General features: G+C 44.5%; 6 protein-coding genes across 6 annotated transcripts; 3 read left to right on the top strand and 3 right to left on the bottom strand.

Annotated features, from left to right (window-relative positions):
• Positions 1 to 1,431: 1,431 nt before the first annotated feature.
• On the top strand, positions 1,432 to 2,540 carry N7462_006741 (formate/nitrite transporter family protein; the record flags this gene model as incomplete). The annotated part of the gene is made up of 4 exons (XM_057078459.1): positions 1,432 to 1,710; positions 1,776 to 1,896; positions 1,953 to 2,309; positions 2,368 to 2,540. 4 exons carry the CDS (start codon positions 1,432 to 1,434, stop codon positions 2,538 to 2,540), a joined length of 930 nt encoding a protein of 309 aa, XP_056934039.1.
• Positions 2,541 to 3,183: 643 nt separating this feature from the next.
• On the top strand, positions 3,184 to 4,523 carry N7462_006740 (TauD/TfdA family dioxygenase; the record flags this gene model as incomplete). Its single annotated transcript, XM_057078458.1, has 3 exons — positions 3,184 to 3,483; positions 3,538 to 3,803; positions 3,860 to 4,523. The coding sequence occupies 3 exons, from the start codon at positions 3,184 to 3,186 to the stop codon at positions 4,521 to 4,523; spliced, it is 1,230 nt and encodes a 409-aa protein (XP_056934038.1).
• A 365-nt stretch (positions 4,524 to 4,888) lies between these two features.
• N7462_006739 (fungal specific transcription factor domain-containing protein) lies at positions 4,889 to 7,062 on the bottom strand (the record flags this gene model as incomplete). The annotated part of the gene is made up of 5 exons (XM_057078457.1): positions 4,889 to 5,308; positions 5,551 to 6,096; positions 6,179 to 6,619; positions 6,673 to 6,790; positions 6,872 to 7,062. 5 exons carry the CDS (start codon positions 7,060 to 7,062, stop codon positions 4,889 to 4,891), a joined length of 1,716 nt encoding a protein of 571 aa, XP_056934037.1.
• Positions 7,063 to 10,664: 3,602 nt separating this feature from the next.
• On the top strand, positions 10,665 to 11,813 carry N7462_006738 (zinc-binding alcohol dehydrogenase family protein; the record flags this gene model as incomplete). The annotated part of the gene is made up of 2 exons (XM_057078456.1): positions 10,665 to 11,221; positions 11,279 to 11,813. 2 exons carry the CDS (start codon positions 10,665 to 10,667, stop codon positions 11,811 to 11,813), a joined length of 1,092 nt encoding a protein of 363 aa, XP_056934036.1.
• Positions 11,814 to 12,413: 600 nt separating this feature from the next.
• Positions 12,414 to 13,127, bottom strand: N7462_006737 (uncharacterized protein; the record flags this gene model as incomplete). The annotated part of the gene is made up of 3 exons (XM_057078455.1): positions 12,414 to 12,923; positions 12,981 to 13,022; positions 13,074 to 13,127. The coding sequence occupies 3 exons, from the start codon at positions 13,125 to 13,127 to the stop codon at positions 12,414 to 12,416; spliced, it is 606 nt and encodes a 201-aa protein (XP_056934035.1).
• A 422-nt stretch (positions 13,128 to 13,549) lies between these two features.
• On the bottom strand, positions 13,550 to 14,781 carry fmpR (Zn(II)2Cys6 domain-containing transcription factor fsqA; the record flags this gene model as incomplete). The annotated part of the gene is made up of 2 exons (XM_057078454.1): positions 13,550 to 14,511; positions 14,736 to 14,781. The coding sequence occupies 2 exons, from the start codon at positions 14,779 to 14,781 to the stop codon at positions 13,550 to 13,552; spliced, it is 1,008 nt and encodes a 335-aa protein (XP_056934034.1).
• Between the last annotated feature and the right edge of the window lie 1,921 nt (positions 14,782 to 16,702).

The following is a 16,702-nucleotide window of genomic DNA, read 5'->3' as shown; positions in this document are numbered from 1 at the left end:
TTAACCTTAAGAGCAGAACGCTGGTGGCATTTTATTGCTCATATATTGAATGGGCGATGGCGAGCTGTCGTAGCTTTGACGTCACCAGTAGTGACCATTCCTAGGTATGACCCAGCTAACCCATGGTTAATCTTTCTGAAGACTAACGAGGTTTGTCAGTTACTTCTTTTTTCCTTTCTCTTATTTTCGACCTCTTTTTCCTCTCAAGGTCGAAGATCTAAGTCAAGACAAACCTCAAAAGTACTGTATTGGTTAAGCGTCGGTACGAGCGAATGTGAGAGTGAAATATATCTTCATGGTCACCTCAATTATTGCCCCTGCAAAGTGCCACATACTAGTAGTATCACTTTCCGCTGGTAAAATCGGAGATGCGTAGAGGACCAGGGCTTTGCATTTCCCATGCAAGATATATTCGAAGTTAGACTGATACTGTTATTTTCTTGATATATTTGATTGAATAGAAGGGCTTATTTGTATCCTTCATTTTACTCCGTGAAAACTGTAACAGGTATGAAATCAATGGAAAATCAAAAATTCCAGTGTATTATTGTGCAGCCCACGAGACCTAAGTCAGGATCAGCTTACTATATGCAGGGCCCGCGAGCTATTTGAATGAACTCAATAGATAGCATCCAAGCTAGCTAGATAGGGCTTCCTACAGGTAGTGTTGTCGATCTCTGATAAAACTCCGTGTGGAATGGATTGTGAGCACACATCTACTCGACCCCTTCGGTAGCTGAACGTATTGTACCATCTAACCTCCCTCCGCGCCGAGTGACAATGATGATTAGAAGGCGAATTTCTTTTTCCTCCACAGACTTATCCTAAAGTATGCACATCATATATTTCTAAAGTAACATGTATGAAAAAATGATCAGACAAGAACACGTATCGACGTGGTCAGAACACCACACTCAACAGTAGCAGGCATTCCAGCAGAAAGGAACTGATTTACTCCCCAATTGTGGCTCAATTATGCCGATCCGCGGAGATGCATATCCCGTTGGCCCCCGAACTTTGCCAAGACCGATAAGCCGGGTCGCCTCTATTGGTTCTAGAAAACTAGGTATGGCGCAGATCGTCAATTCGGCATTCTCCTAATGAAGATGAGCTTGATGCACTATCATTGCTCAATCAAGAGCGAATAAGATGTCAAGAGCTGTAAACTTTCCTTCAGCTGAATCCAATAAACATCACCCGTCAAGGCTTCTCGTCCTTAGAGCATACGGGATTTCTCAGCAACCAATTTTCTGATAATGGCCCAGGGTTGTATTTAAATATTCCAAGCCATCCAACTTTCAAGAACCCCTACCTTCTCAAAATTTGATCTTGGAAATTGTGGCACCTGTTAATTTGTCTATCAATCTGTATAAAATCCCCTATACCCGTTGCCTTGCTTACAGTGATAACAGAGCAGCATCGGTTTGCACCATGACTTTCGATGCGTTCTCTGCCCAAGAGGTAATAGAAGCGGTGGCGGCAGCTGGAGTTCAAAAGGGAAATATGCGTTTAGATAAAGTCTTTTTCAGCTCAGTCTCCGCTGGCTGTCTGCTTGCCTTTGCATGCGGGACTGTTCTGAGCACCAATGCATCCCCTTGGTTCCAGGAAAATGCCGCTGGACTGATTCGCACAATTAGCGCGTTGGTATTCCCGTATGGACTGTGCATGATTATCTTAACGGGCGCCGATCTCTGTACCGGCTCCTTTATGGTAAGGCCGAATCTTTAATTTTGGTGCTCTTGTCTTTTCTTCTCTTCTGACCAATGCCTTTCTAGTTTACAACTGTTGCAGTTCTGCAACGCCGACTGTCCTGGTCGAAGATGTTAATCCATTGGGTTATCACCTTTTTAGGAAACTTGACTGGGTCTTTGTTTCTGGTTACGATCATCTTTGGCTGTTCGTTGTTTCATCTAAATGATCTTCACATAGCGGGGCTAATAAGAACCACGTAGATGGTGATGTTTTTGCGGCTGATCCATTCAAGTCTGCAGTAATCACATTTGCTACCAAGAAACAATTGACCCCTGATTTTCGCATGATATTCTTGCGTGGAATTGGATGCAACTGGCTCGTTTGCCTGGCTTGCTTCTTCGGTCTCCAGGGACGAGATCTCGCATCCAAGATCATTGGAATCTGGTTGCCTATCTTTGCCTTCGTCTCTCTTGGGTTCGATCACGTCGTCGCCAACATGACATTCATCCCCCTGGGTATATGGGTGGGGACGCCTGACATTACAGTGGGCCTATATGTATGGAAGGGAATCATTCCCACCTTGATCGGGAACATTCTAGGGGGCGCCCTGTTTTGTGGTAAGTGCGCGTGGAAATGAGAGAAGTCCGGAATTGGAAGAGGCTAATATTAAGTCAGGAACCTACTATTGGTATATGTATCTGCTTGATCTCAACTCTCTCCCTATCAGCTCCATCGGAGGTCTGAAGCGCAATGCGGGATCATCCACGACAGTATCGGCAAAAGAGGGTGACATTGAGGCAGCTTTGGCAGACTCGAGTCGCGCGCCTACCGCGCGCTTGAGTGGTTGACTTTGTCGCCTTTGCATCGGGGATGGCGAATAGTAGTATGCCATACGCAAGAATATTAATGGGCCTTGATTGACTCAAACGGCGTTTCTAGAGTATCCTGTGACGGCGATGAAATCATTCATCCGGCGTTTTTGTGATCCTGGGCTCTCTGTAGTTCTATTATTGTTTACACGTCTTCCCTTTTTCTAATATTGCGAAACTCCACCCGGTATACAACAATTCCGTAAACGCAGCATAGGATTCAAAGCTTCTGTCACTCATACTTCTTATCCTGTAAATTATTCAATACGACCTCACTGTTGCGATGGCATCATCTTGCGTGATTGTGGGTCGGAGATCTCTCCGGTGAGCCGACAACCCGAAGTTTTGTTCTGTCCGCTCTGCCATGCCGCACCAGACTATTGCTCCGCTGCAAACAGGGACGGTTTCACGCCAGGAGAAGTGCCGATAAGCCGTAGCCGATCGATCCGACTGGCCGATGCGGGGAGCAAACAACTATGGACTCGATATTATTCACGTCGAGGCATATAATGCGACTCATCCTCCAGGTCGACAGCCTTGTATTTTTAGTTTCAGCTTCGACTTCGAATGCCAGCTGAGTTGAGACCCTCTCGACTGACCCTCAATCAAAGCATCATTCATCATGGCGTCTACTGTTGTGCAAACTGTCAGCGCCCACGCAACACTCTCACAAGAAATGAACCTTTCTCTTTTCCCCGATGGCCTGAAGACATCTGGACAGCACCCGCCGTTATACTCAAAAGTCCGCCCATATAGTGATTTTCCCAAAGTCCATGGTGGGCCAACAGTATGGAAGGCTGAGGAGTATCGCGACAACGCTGAGCTCTGGACACACCGGTTTAACAATGAGGAGATCGAAGAGATTAGTGCCGCTGCCGATGGTTTCATCCAAAAGGATATACCCCTTACCGGCATTTCGAAGGTGAGTTATCTGATCAGACCATGTTGCCCTTATAACTCACTAAAGATGGGTCAGACGAACTTCTCTCTCCCAAAGCTTTCCACCAGACTTGAAGCACTGCGGAAAGAATTAATCGATGGTAAAGGATTTTTCTTGTTCAAAGGAATTCCTGTCCGGGAGTGGGATCTTCGAAAGTGTGCCACAGCTTATATGGGACTTGGAACTTACCTCGGCTATTTTGTGAGCCAGAATGGTCGTGGCCATGTTCTGGGTCATGTCAAGGATCTTGGAGAAGATCCGACGAAAACTGACCGGGTCCGGATCTACCGCACAAACGCACGGTAAGTCGACTCCGTAGAATAGACAATTGGAAGAGTGGACCTGACAAGAAAAACAGCCAGTACTTTCATACTGATGGGGCGGATATAGTCGGTCTCTTGTGCATCGCCAAATCTCTTTCAGGCGGAGAGTCGGATATTGCTTCAACACATCATGTATTCAATGTTCTCCAGGAAAGACACCCTGACGTTGTTCAGACCCTGGCTGAACCGGAATGGTACTTTGATCGCAAGGGTGAGGTGTCTGAAGGTGAAGAACCATGGATCCGTGGGAGCATTCTTTATTTGGAGAATGAACGCAGCGGCGAGAACCCTCGCGTATATGCGAAATTCGATCCTATGAACGTCACATCTTTGTCCCGATTCAATTCTGGTCCAAACGCTAGGATTCCCCCATTGTCTGAAAAACAAAAGTACGCCATGGAAGTTTTTGAGAAAACATGTGCGGAGCTTTCTCTTCATATGATCCTCGCCCCAGGAGATATCCAATTCGTGAGCAACTCTCATGTTTTTCATGCCCGAACTGCTTACACTGATCACCCTCCGGGTGCTGTCGATGAGGACGGCCTGCCAGCCCGGCGACGGCACCTAATGCGGCTTTGGCTTGCAGCCCCTGAATCCGAAGGTGGATGGAAACTTCCGTACCATGATACTCTTGAGAAGAAGCGGGGTGGTATTCAAGTTAACGACCAGCCTCCCATCTGTCCACTGGATGCAGAGTGAGCATGTCGAGATCAAACTCTCAATCTGCTCATCTCTACAACTTCATGATATATCTACACTAGCGTTTGAGATTCGAACTTACTGGTATATAATAAGGCTGTTGTTAGGAAATAGGTTAGGAAATATAATTTGAGCATCATCTTTGAAGGTAATATCAAAGAATGCAACCCGACTACCCAGCAAAAATATATAACACTTTGAACCAATCCGAAAACTATAATAGTAGTCCTTTGTAGCTCTCATATTCTCATCTGAGGCTGCACAGGGTGAAACAATTGATGTCAGATATTTAAATTTCGAAGCGGCGCAATACACAGCAGTCTCACTGACTTGGTCTTATTTCTGGCTCTTCTTCATTTAGTCGACTAGCCCTGCCGTGGAAATGGAAAAGCAGGAACCCATGGTTCTGTTTGCGTTGTAGGATATCCTCCGGCCCATGGTAATAGCCCAGCTGCCTCGATACCTGATCCTACAGCCGTGTCTGCAGGCTGCCATGCCCAACCCAGATCAGACATGAAAAGCGTTTGGATTTCTTCAAGGCTGGACTGATCTAATGCTGGCTCCGGCTCATTTGAAAAACCGGAATCCGTATTTCTGTCAAACATTTCATTTAGATTTGGATCCACATCAGAATTAGAGTCTGGTCTGGCGCTATTTGCCGCTGACGATGTTCCCCCCTTTTCTGGAGCATGTCTCTCCGGTATAGACTTCCGAGCCATTCTGAAAATGGATAACGGATTGAGAACGTAGTCCGGCGCACTTTGAACTGGTGTTCCTGGAACACTCTCACTAGTACAAGAGATTTTTAGTCTCTGTATTTGCTTTGGGAAGAAGGATTTCTCACCTGCAGTCCTCCTCGCCAATGGACTGGTAGGGATCATCTGGAATGCTGCTATCGGCGACGACTTCTGATTCAATACCAGATCGTTCAAGCATGGTTTCTGCAGCGGAGCACTAGATACAGGGGATATAAGATCAGTTTCAAATTACATTATGGGAGATAATGAATAATCGAGAGCGTTCATACCAGTGAGTTGGAAATTACACTGAGGGAACCCATCAACCGTAGACAATTGATATTGCGGTGCAAAAGAGGAAGTGTCTCAACTGTGAGTCTTTTTGTATCCTCGGTGCGTGGATCGAGGATCTGTGTTAGATGATAGACCATGATCCGGCAGCTGTCATAGGTAATTGTTGGAAGCCACGAATCGGCTAGCATTCGTGATCCATGATTTGCTGTTTCTCCAACTATTGTCGCCAATGTTCTTGCAGCATCAAATAATACTTGTTGTAAATGGCGAAGAAAGCCCCGTTGTTCTGGAGGAAAGTCGAACGCCGCGCGTAACTTATAAAGTGCAGGTGCCCCCAGCCTGTACAAATCACAAATAGTTTGAAAATGAGCACAATGAAGTACACAAAGGGCTCCTAGCTGCGAGGAGTCCTTTCTGATGTATGTTGCATCGGGAGTAAACTGGAGGCTCTGAGGTAAGGATTCATACCACCCACGACAGTCTGCATCCAGAGCTGCGAATTCTGAACTGGGATCCCACGGAACTATAGCATCGTTAAGATGCTTTATGTACCTGCCAGAGATTTAAGCATTGCGTTTTTCTAATGAGTTTGAAATGACAGAAATATGCGACATACCGGAGAACTCTTTTACGAATTGAGATATGCCGTATAAAGTATGCCATAATTCCCATATTGGGTAGGAGAGCATCAGCGTCCAAATTTACAGAAAGAAACTTCAGCCAATTTCCAGGACTCAGGGTTTCAGTAAAACATGGGATCTGCTGGGTAAAGTTTCGCTCATTGCAGGGGAGTTGAATCTTCAAGTCGCTCTCATGTACTAGTGTCAGCTGATCCACACCACTGCCTACTAGCGCATCCATCACATAACAACTCCACATGAGACGCCGACGCGATTCTCTCTCAGTCACTGAGGGAGAGGAATCCCCATTTTGACAAAGAAGATCGGTGTTATACTCCAAATTGATTTGTAATGCCTGTGTCATGCGGGCAATGAGTCCACTGAGCATGAATGCGTTGGAAAAGTTTCCCATGCGAACTGCGTAATCGTGTAGCAAGACGGCTGCCTATTTAATTCAGATACTAGAGTTTGGTCGAAACGGCTTAAGGTTTGGCTGACCATCAAATTCTCGACTTTGACCGCGTCAAGTGTCTCCAGGATAAGACGTTGGGCCTCCTTCGCCCACTCGTTTCCAGCCATCAGTATAAATTCCGATGAGAGAGAGTTAACAGTTTCACTACAGTTAAGTGAATAGAACCTTGCCGTGTTTCATTTCAGCTTCTTGCAACGTCCAGTAATCAATGAAGACGAGGCTTACTGGGCACCCAGGGCGCAAATAATGTGAAGTAATGCATGTTTTTGATATGATTTCGTGCTTTGCCTCTCCAACTTCTGCAGAAATGAAGGCCGGTGAATGAAAGCAAAGCAGCGGAGAGGGTGTATATTTTTGAAGTACTCCTCGACCAATAATCTAACCTTCCATGGGCTAGGCAGATGGCCAGTTGTCAACCTAGATATAAGGGCATATCAGTCATGATTTTGAGGAAACTGTGATTTTCTTGATGACCAACCAGCTCAATGACAATGTTTGTGGTTCGGTTCCTATATCTGGGGCAAGGGACTGCCGATATGATGGATTTGAAGAATGAGGCGAAGCTGATTGGTCACACAATTGTATTGGAGTAGATTCTGCAAGATTGGCTGTCGGTATATCAGGAACAGTCAATGCTGTAGGAATAGTATCACGGCTGGTCTTGGAGATGATTTCAATTCGATGGATCCAGTTGGGCTGTGATGACTCGGAATAGACACAAGCAAGCCCTTTGCTATGACACCTCTTGCATACCGGTCGGTCTCCTGAGCATTTCGTTTTAGAGGCTCGACAGCCACTGCAAGACCTATATGTTCTCTTTTTTCCCGACTTCTCATTGCTATCTTTCGATTTCGCGGTATCCTTTAATTCCGATTTCGGAGAGGTTGCATACCCTGAGCAGACTAGGCGCAATCGAGAACAGTTTCCGCATTCACCGGGGCGCTCATCGCACTTGACCTACAATGAGAAGATGGGATGTAAGCGGTAGCTCATAGATAGCTTATCGTGGCTGTTTGGACTCCCACTTTACGAGCACGACATGTGCGACAACCTGTGGATGCTGTCAGCAGTTGAAAGTTGACCGACCTATCTATCTTCTCGGTGAAAGCTCACCAAACCTTGATCTTGAGCCTTTAGGGGTATTTGATCCCATCCTGATCGCGGGCCACTGGTCTTCCTGATGTTGGTGCTATCAAGGTCTGAGATAGTCACTGTGCAGTATGGTATGGGAGAAGGCCGGGTCGTCGGCAACCGGGCGGTCGGCTAGCGACTCTCATGATGAGATTCGCGTGCTGAATGACGGAATCAGGAAAAAGCGGAGAATGCGGGGCTCATAGTGCTTGGCAATCTCTTTCGTTATTGATTGCTTTCTCGAGTTTAGTTTGGCACTGCATTGATCACGAGCTAATCAGCTCAGACCTCATTCGCAGGAAAAGAGCTTGGGGTGGTGGTGCTGGAACAGCACTAAGTCTAATAGACGACAGAATATACGTATATACGAATGTGGGCTCGTTTTTTGGTACCGGTTACATGTCAATCAGTCATGGGCAGAACTTTGGGATTTACTCAAATCGATTTTTGCGACCGAGCTCACTAGTTCTTCTCAAATCCACCGCCACTACCATTGATGAAAATGAGAACCACCCCTCAGTATGGCTATTTCTTTTCCAAATCACCGATTGAAAGGCAAGCTCTTCCGTGAATTTGTAAAATCTTCGTCAGTTAGCTAAAAGGGACCTGAGTCATTCAATTATAATTTTCAGCCAATGATTTGAAATGTAGGGATCAGTATGCAACCAGGTCTTGAGTTGCACCAATAGGAGAATTTTGGTATTCTCAAAATCGTAAGATCCCGGTGGACTTCAGCAATTTCAAGAGACATGCCATATGTTATCTATTCCGCGCTTGTACAAGCCATCTGACTGATGCATTAAATTTGATATCATTGAGAGCGATCCCAAATGAAAAACCGGGAATGCATTCCACTAATATCAGTGTCTATCTGACTCTCTACCTCGGAGTTTTAATATAAATAGCCATTCCGTGACTTGACTAATATCCTGCATCTTTTATTGCTAGAATACAGTGAGCCTAGAATTTTCACTTGACATGCAGCTTTTCAAACTATCTCTAGTGTTTGGTATCATCGTCTTACTCAGGTACTCTTCGGCATGGTACAACCCCATCCGAAATCCTGGAGGGAGTGATCCATTTCTGGTGTATACGGGTGGCTACTACTACCTCCTGAGCACGACATGGACAGATGTTGAGATTGCAAGGGCGACAACCATAGCTGGACTGGAAACTGCAACTAAAAAGGTTGTTTATTCCACTTCAACCGCCTCGCGCTGCTGCAATGTGTGGTCTCCCGAAGTCCATTATTTCGACGATACGTGGTACATATATTACACTGCGGGAGAAACAACGGACTTAGATGGACAACGCATCCATGTGCTCACAGGTAACTATGAATTGAGATGTCAAGTGGCAGCTCACTGACTACTGGCAGGTGGATCTACGCCGTGGGATGACTTCTCCTACAGTGGTCAATTGACCACAGAATGGTCAATCGATGCGTCAGTGCTGCGGTTCACTGATTACGGAAATTTCTTGATGTTCTCTTGCTTTCATGGAGTGACATATCAATCGATCTGTATTCAACAACTTTCATCCGATTATGTTTCATTGACAGGGGATATATATGTAATCTCACAGCCAACTGAGTTATGGGAAGAAAATGGAACTCCTGTCAATGAGGCACCTGCTGCCTTGTATTTTGGAGGGACTACCTATATATCTTACTCAGCCTCGTACTGTTGGACTGCCAATTATTGCCTAGGACTATTGACATGGGATGGCTTAACCGAACCAACCGAGTCAAGCGCTTGGTCCAAACATGATGGGTGTGTGTTTGCCACCGCGAATGGAAATTACGGCCCTGGGAGTAACGGTTTCTTCCAAAGTCCTGACGCGTCACAGACTTGGATGGTTTACCATGCCACGGAATATAGCTCTGGGGCGTGCAATGACAGTAGGTATACAATGGTCCAATTATTGGGGGAGCACAGCGATGGTAGTCCAAATTTCGGAAGCCCAGTGGCCTGGACTCATGCCTACAGTGAGCCAAGTGGGGAGTAGTGCTTAGCAAGCACTTCACCTTCCTATTATATGAAATTGAAACAATAATATTGATATGTTGTTGTCATAATTATATCTAAGTTCAAAGGACTGCACAAACAACTGTGTCAAAGGCTCGTTTTGATAAATGGATCTTTTATCAGTCGATCTGTAGCTCCAAAGAAAAACTCCACAGCAAATATTGAAAAGCCAGAAATTGACTTCTGGTGAATAGTTGTTAACTGGGTATGAACAGTTCTTAACTGAGTAAAGCTAAATGTTCTTTTTGCGGCGGGACAAAGACGTATCAAGCATGGCACACTTCAAAATAAATGCAGCTAAATTCTTGTTAGATCCTTGTGTGCTCTAAGTTGATAAGAAGTGATGGGGTTTTCAAATCATTCAACAGACGAGGTTTTTGACAATTCGATGGGCAAGTCGGCGTGCTTTATGGGTTACCGTAAGATAAACGGACAATGCGCTCACGAATCCTTTTTTCTCAAGTTGGAGATCCTTTGATTCTAACTTTTGATCAAACACCACCCTGCCCAGTCTCGATTTGCGACGACTCACCCATTCTTCATAGTTTAATTCTAGGCTAGTTCAATTTGCAATGTAGACAGAAAGCTCCTAGACTTCGGTCAAAAGAACTGTGTAACATGTCCATAGTTAAATATTCAAAATTGAACTTGATTTGGATTCGTCCGTGTATGACAAATACTAAGCATGGGTATTATATTTCCTTGAATGCCGAGGTTAGTGAGTCAACATAGAAGCGCTAGTAGATTCAAAAGCGTAACCTGTTTGATTATAGATTTCTGTGCTCTATTAGCTTGTCCTTTAATACTATCACAAGATTTAATTTTTACAAGTCAAAAAAGACCTTTTTTTCTTTCTGAAGATGGAACCTGTTTTCGATATTCCTCACACACAAACAGCCATCATCCAGCATGAAGGAGGAAATCTGCAAATCACACCAGGATTGCCCGTTCCAGAGCTGAAACCTCATAACATACTTGTTCGAACTTCTGCTGTGGCTCTTAATCCCTGTGATTTTAAAATGCCGCTTCGATTCCCTACACCAGGTCTCTGGGATGGATGTGACTTTGCTGGTACTGTGGTCGCACTCGGCACTGATGTGGTTGCGCAAGGACGATTTCATCTCGGAGATCGAGTATTTGGTGCAGTACAGGGTTCAAATCAATCTGATCCTTTATCTGGGGCTTATTGCGAGTATCTGAGGACTGACCCAGACTTCACCTTTCACATTCCTGAGAAAATACCATCTCATATTGCGCCAGCAATATCAGGAACCGGTATTGCAACCCTTGGAGTGGCTTTATTTTGGTCATTGAAACTACCTGGCAGCCTGGATGAGCCGTCTAAAAAGCCAATGGACGTGCTGGTATATGGAGGTAGTAGTGCTATCGGGCTACTTGCTATTCAATTGGTAAAACTGTTAGTTACCCAACTTCTTGGCGTTTGAATCACATGGGAGATAGCTAAACTTAATAGTTGCGGCCATTGTGTCATCACAACATGCTCTCCTCATAATTTTGAGCTCGTTCGATCATATGGTGCGGACTATGTCTTTGATTATCAATCTCCAACTTGCGCCCAGGATATTCGAGCCGTGACAAAAAATACCCTGAGCTTTGTTCTGGACCCCTTTGCAGAAGCAAAGACAGTCCGTCTATGCCAAGAGGTGATTGGCCGCACTGGGGGACGATATTGTGCTTTGGAACAATATCAAGAGCATTTGTGCTCCCGGAAAACGGTGAAACACGAGCTTGTAATGGGTGGAGCCATATCTGGCAAGGGCGTAGAGCTGCCAGAGCCATACGGAATTCCACCAAAGCCTGAGATTGGCGTGTGGGCACGCTCATGGTATCGAACTGTCGAGAAGTTGGTCAGTACAGGCCAATTGAGGCCATGCCCTGTGGATCTTCTACCGGGGAAGTTTGATGGGATTATGAAAGGGTTGGATATGCTGAGGGAAGGTAGTGTGTCGGGAAAGAAACTTATCGTCTCATTGCGAAGTGATACATAGCTCATCAGGGATAATTGACACAACATGGTGAAAGAAATGTTGTTTCCATTCATAGGCCACCTTTCGGGATTAAATTATGCTTACATAAAATGAATGGCAAGTCTGGTTTCTCTTATTATGCAATATTTGCACGGAATCTATTCCTTCCCCAAGGAGCAAATTGAGCTCTATCGAGACTTTCATTGGAGGACCAAAAAATGAGATAAACATAATTCATGCTCATCGCCAAGTTCCGGTATTATTTTATCGATTCTACGGTATACGTGTTGAACCAGAGCGTTCGGAGGTATGTCTGGCAGGCAGACTGGATGATAGAGATCAACGACTCAAAAGCCAAATCACCACACACCTCGCTGGTGGTCGATCTCCCAGAGAGGAAACAGATGCTGTCTCGGTAGAACAGTGTGTAGAGTTAGTATTTCTCTCTATCTGAGATGTGAAGCTATATTGAGAAAAACAGTCCGCCAGGAAAATATCATCCAACAAGGTCCAGCCTATCGTTGGCTGTTTCTCCACTACAGTATGTATTGAACAAAAGCATGGAAGAATGATATAAAAGGCCCGAATATATTGATTAATCAGAAAGCAGCAGGATTCTGGTCATTTAAGGAAGTCATAGACCATTCGAGACGTCACAGTCTGTCCGTCTTTGTTTCTAGTCACGGTGGCGTTACGAGTAAAGTACCTGGTATCTCCAACCCACTCAAAGCCCCACCAGACCTGTGCCTGCCATCCTTTGGATGAATTATGGGCCAGCTCGTCGATAGCCATTTTTGATGGGCTTCCTTGGCTGAGAAGGCTTCGGAGCTTCTCGTCGGGAACACTAGATGTGTTTACATATCGTAACTTCATCATAACTTCTCCGAAAATTGGAAGCGACAGGTCTTGGGATGTACCGTTAACAGGGTAGCTCCCTTCGCTATTAAAACCTCCGGGATACACGGTCTGTTTGATATGAAGCGTCATGATAGAATCGATGGGATATTCAATATCTGAGTTGTTTTCGTTTATCACCGTGGTAGTGCCGTCAGGAAAACGAACAGCTTGTGAAATGTGCAATGAGAGGCTCGCATATCGTAATATTTGCCGAACGACCCAAGGAACTCCTTGCTGTAACTGATCAGAAATGTGAATCAAATGACGAAGTAAATACTTTAGTGATTATACCAGAGCAAAAATCTTGTCGGGGTCATCAGATAATGTTCTATTCTATGTTTTCGATTAATTCGAGTCCCTTTTCAAGTCGCCAGGAAAACAAACCAGATGCCAGGTTCCGACCAAATTCATAGAATCCTTTGAGTTGGGAGCAGCCATCTTTATTATGATTTTAGGGTTTTGATATTCCAGTAGATTTACTGCTATGTGCATCGAATGAATATTTAAATAGCTGCTTTTCTTTTCGGAGAACTAGAATTGCGTAATTAAGTGATACCCGGGACCTCGTACAGCTTCGGAGTCGGTATCGGGGTCGGAAGATGTGGTATTTGATATTTGTAGACGATTCGCCGGTATCGGCGAATTTCCATGGCGCTTCTTGGAAATTAGAAGAAAAAGGAAAAAAAAGAGCTGTCTGTTTTTTATAATAGATTTACCACGATTGAGGAGAGTCGGGTAATTTGCCATTTCCTACACAGGAGACCTGGCTACAGATCTCGAAAGAAATTGCAATGAGATACCATAAATCTCTCTATAAAGCAGTAAACATATGTTGGAGACAGATTCGAGCATATTAAAGATCACACGGTAACAAAGTCTTCCACGATTTGGCGCAAGTAACTGATTGACTCCTTCAAAGCAGATCTCCCTAGACTATCTTCATTTGTTATCACGTGATCTCGGATAGATGCTAGCTCACTATTCTGAGAAATTGCTGTAGTCGGATGCGAGTAGGCAACGAAATCCTGCGCTTGGTCAAGGGGTATCCCAAGAATATGATCAATTTTGGAAAACAAAGTACTGCTGAGTTGAATGAGAACTTGAACTTGAACAGTCAAACTTCCGTCCGTTTGAAACTGTCCCAATGGCAAGTTTGACAACAACAAAAAAGGGGTTGCATCAACAGGCGGAATAGTGAGAAGTATTTGATAGAGTTCGTTGAAAATAGTGCGATGCACACGGATCAAATCGCAATAAGTTGATAGCATGCTTAAAGATGTTGATATGTCCCATGGAAGGTTGGTAACATTGATATTATGTCGAGGAGGCGTCATGAGTGTAAAGAAACATGACTCTTGCGACTGCGCTGTACCCGCCTTGTTCTCCGCCTTGTCACAGCCTACAGCCCTTGGAGAACCACTCGTACCATCACCACCATGCGCGCTTGTTTCGAGATGGTTAACGTCAAATGAAACACCGCGATTTCCTTCGATAAGGTCAACCGAACATTCCAAGATCTCTAGAAAATTGGACGAGTGTCCAAGCATGCGGAAAATCGGTAGATCTAGCTTCCCGACCGTTGATGTAGTCGCTTCCCCACGAACAGACGACGATGTTCCAGTACACACACTCATGTTCAAAAGCTCTAGATCTTCAACGATGTCGAGATGAAGTCTCAAGAGCTTCTTCCTTAAATCATATTGATCAATGAAGCCCCGTCCAGTTGTGGAAAATATTTGTCGGTCTTCCCTTGTCTGCGATTCCGAGTGACTTTGCCACGAAGGACTCCAGTCTTCGGCAGAGACAGGCAGATTTTCTGGATCTGGGAATATCATGGAATCTGGTAGATGACTTAATAAATCATCCGCTGTTGTACTGACTGGGATTCTCTGAGCAAGGTCAGAGGACAATAGATCAGAGCGCTGAAGGCAGTCAAGAGGGAGATTTCCTGTCCCAAGGACACTTATATCATTAGACTGCTTTCATTAACACAATTCTTCGTAAAGCTCTTGGGCTATGATATATTGAACCCATTAGATAACTTACTAGTGGATATGAGCTGAGACCGCACGAAAAGGCTGGGTCTTTCCATTGCTCGGCTGGTGTTGGCTGGGGAGAACAAGAGGATGTAGATATCACGAGCCCAGCCTCAGAAGGAATCACTTCCCTATCAGCAAGACATGAAATCATTTCCTGATCTCTCCAGTAATTTAGAGTATGTTCATGTAGCCCAGAAGACCGAGCAGAGCTAACTGATTTCCTCACTTTAGATGGACTTATTCTGTGTGGCATGGAGATACTTAATCTATCGCCGGTGAGTAGTGCTCTATTGCAATCGGTTGCTATATGACCTTGACCCGGCTTTGATGGAAGATAGTTTGGAGTTGGATGACCCACGCTCGTCGTGCAGACTACCTGGGCTTTGAGGCATCTCTCACAGGATCTGCCGCTCACTTGATCGCGTTCGCATCGTAATTTAAACCCTCGACAACGGTCGCAGGCAGACCTTCGTGACTGTCGGTAGCTTAGAGATGGATGCATTCTTCAGAAGCTCTAAAGAATACTTGAGCTATCAGGATGGGAATATTGACAGCTTTCTTCGAAAATCAAGCACGTCTGGATTCTGTATGTTTTTAGAGCTCGCGCCTCAAGAGTGCTCTATCGAATATTGGTTATTACAATGCGACCTACTTGTAGCTAAAACCAGCACTCATCTAAAGTGATGGTTCTATTTGAAAGTGGTAAATGGACTACAAAATGATGAAATATGGATGGATTATCAAGAGACATCCTCCACACACTCTCTCTCGATCTTAGTTGAGTGATTTTCTCAATTACCACGTTTTCTTCGCATTAATCGCTGCTGGGTTGCTTTGTAGCCAATAAGATTGATCAAAAACCTTTTTTAGATTCAACTATTTGCTTTACTGAGACTCTCATGCAGTCCATGATAGTGCCATCATCCTTTCTTATTGAAATGGTCTTTGGCGATATAATCCATCCCGTAGCCATGAAACACCACAAGGAGATTGACGATCCTTCAATTCCTTCTTTTTTTTTTTTTTCTTGTTGGGCATCCAATTATTGATAATTGCGCTCTAATAATGATCAGTGTAAGAAGCCTCCGTAAACTTATCTGTCAAAGGTTTCATGCGATTAAAACATAGTATTACACAGCATACTTTGTCTGCAGTACAGAGAACCCGATAGTCTGGGCTGGGAGAAAACATAGGTATCACTTTCAATACCCAATACTGGAAATTATAATCACAGCTGGACAGGGATACAGCTGGACAGGGATACAGCTGGTAGGGGTCTGTCATGGCGTGGTGACGAACCTTCCCTGACTGATCGATCTTACACCGCCACTTCTATTTCAATCCATTCATAACTTTAGAGCTCCACTAGCTTGATCCATCTATCTCAGAATAAATCTTTACATGCGAGATAATACTAACACATTTCATTGAATAGCCATGTCGCTGCCGCATCATTTGAAAAATATATTGAAGCCCTAGTTGTGAAATTTTGAATACAAGAACGCCAGACACCCAAACTTCATGGCGCATAAATGAAACATTTCTGCTGGCCTGAACAGGGATGTCAAGAATTTCCGCATATCGGGAATAAGCCACGTTTCTGGCCATGATTTATTTCCCTTTAAACGTCAATTCTTTTACTGAATGAGAGGCTTCCAAAATTTCATGTGGATCCGAAAACAACTGAAAATTTTTAGCGAGACAGAATAATCCATTGAAACGATGACTCTCCGTCGCCTAGCATCGAAGGATTCATATTGGGCCCAAGAAGCTCAAAATCCCGATAAGTATAGCGAGCCCAGATCTGTTGGCCACCTGGTCCCTTTATCTCTACTAGATCTTTACAATTATCCTGGTCAGGATCATCTTTGTTACTCAACCTCTCAGCTCCTCATAAAAGGCCCTGTCAGAAAATTTGGTCTGTTTTGCTATCATTTCTCATATTTTCACCAGATCCAAAAAGATGTTAAGTTG

This window comes from Penicillium macrosclerotiorum, assembly GCF_028827735.1.
Source record: "Penicillium macrosclerotiorum strain IBT 26536 chromosome Unknown utg000006l_segment0_segment0, whole genome shotgun sequence".
Lineage (NCBI taxonomy): Eukaryota > Fungi > Ascomycota > Eurotiomycetes > Eurotiales > Aspergillaceae > Penicillium > Penicillium macrosclerotiorum.
The sequence above is the reverse complement of the archived record's forward strand: the minus strand, read 5'-3'. Positions and strand labels throughout refer to the sequence as shown.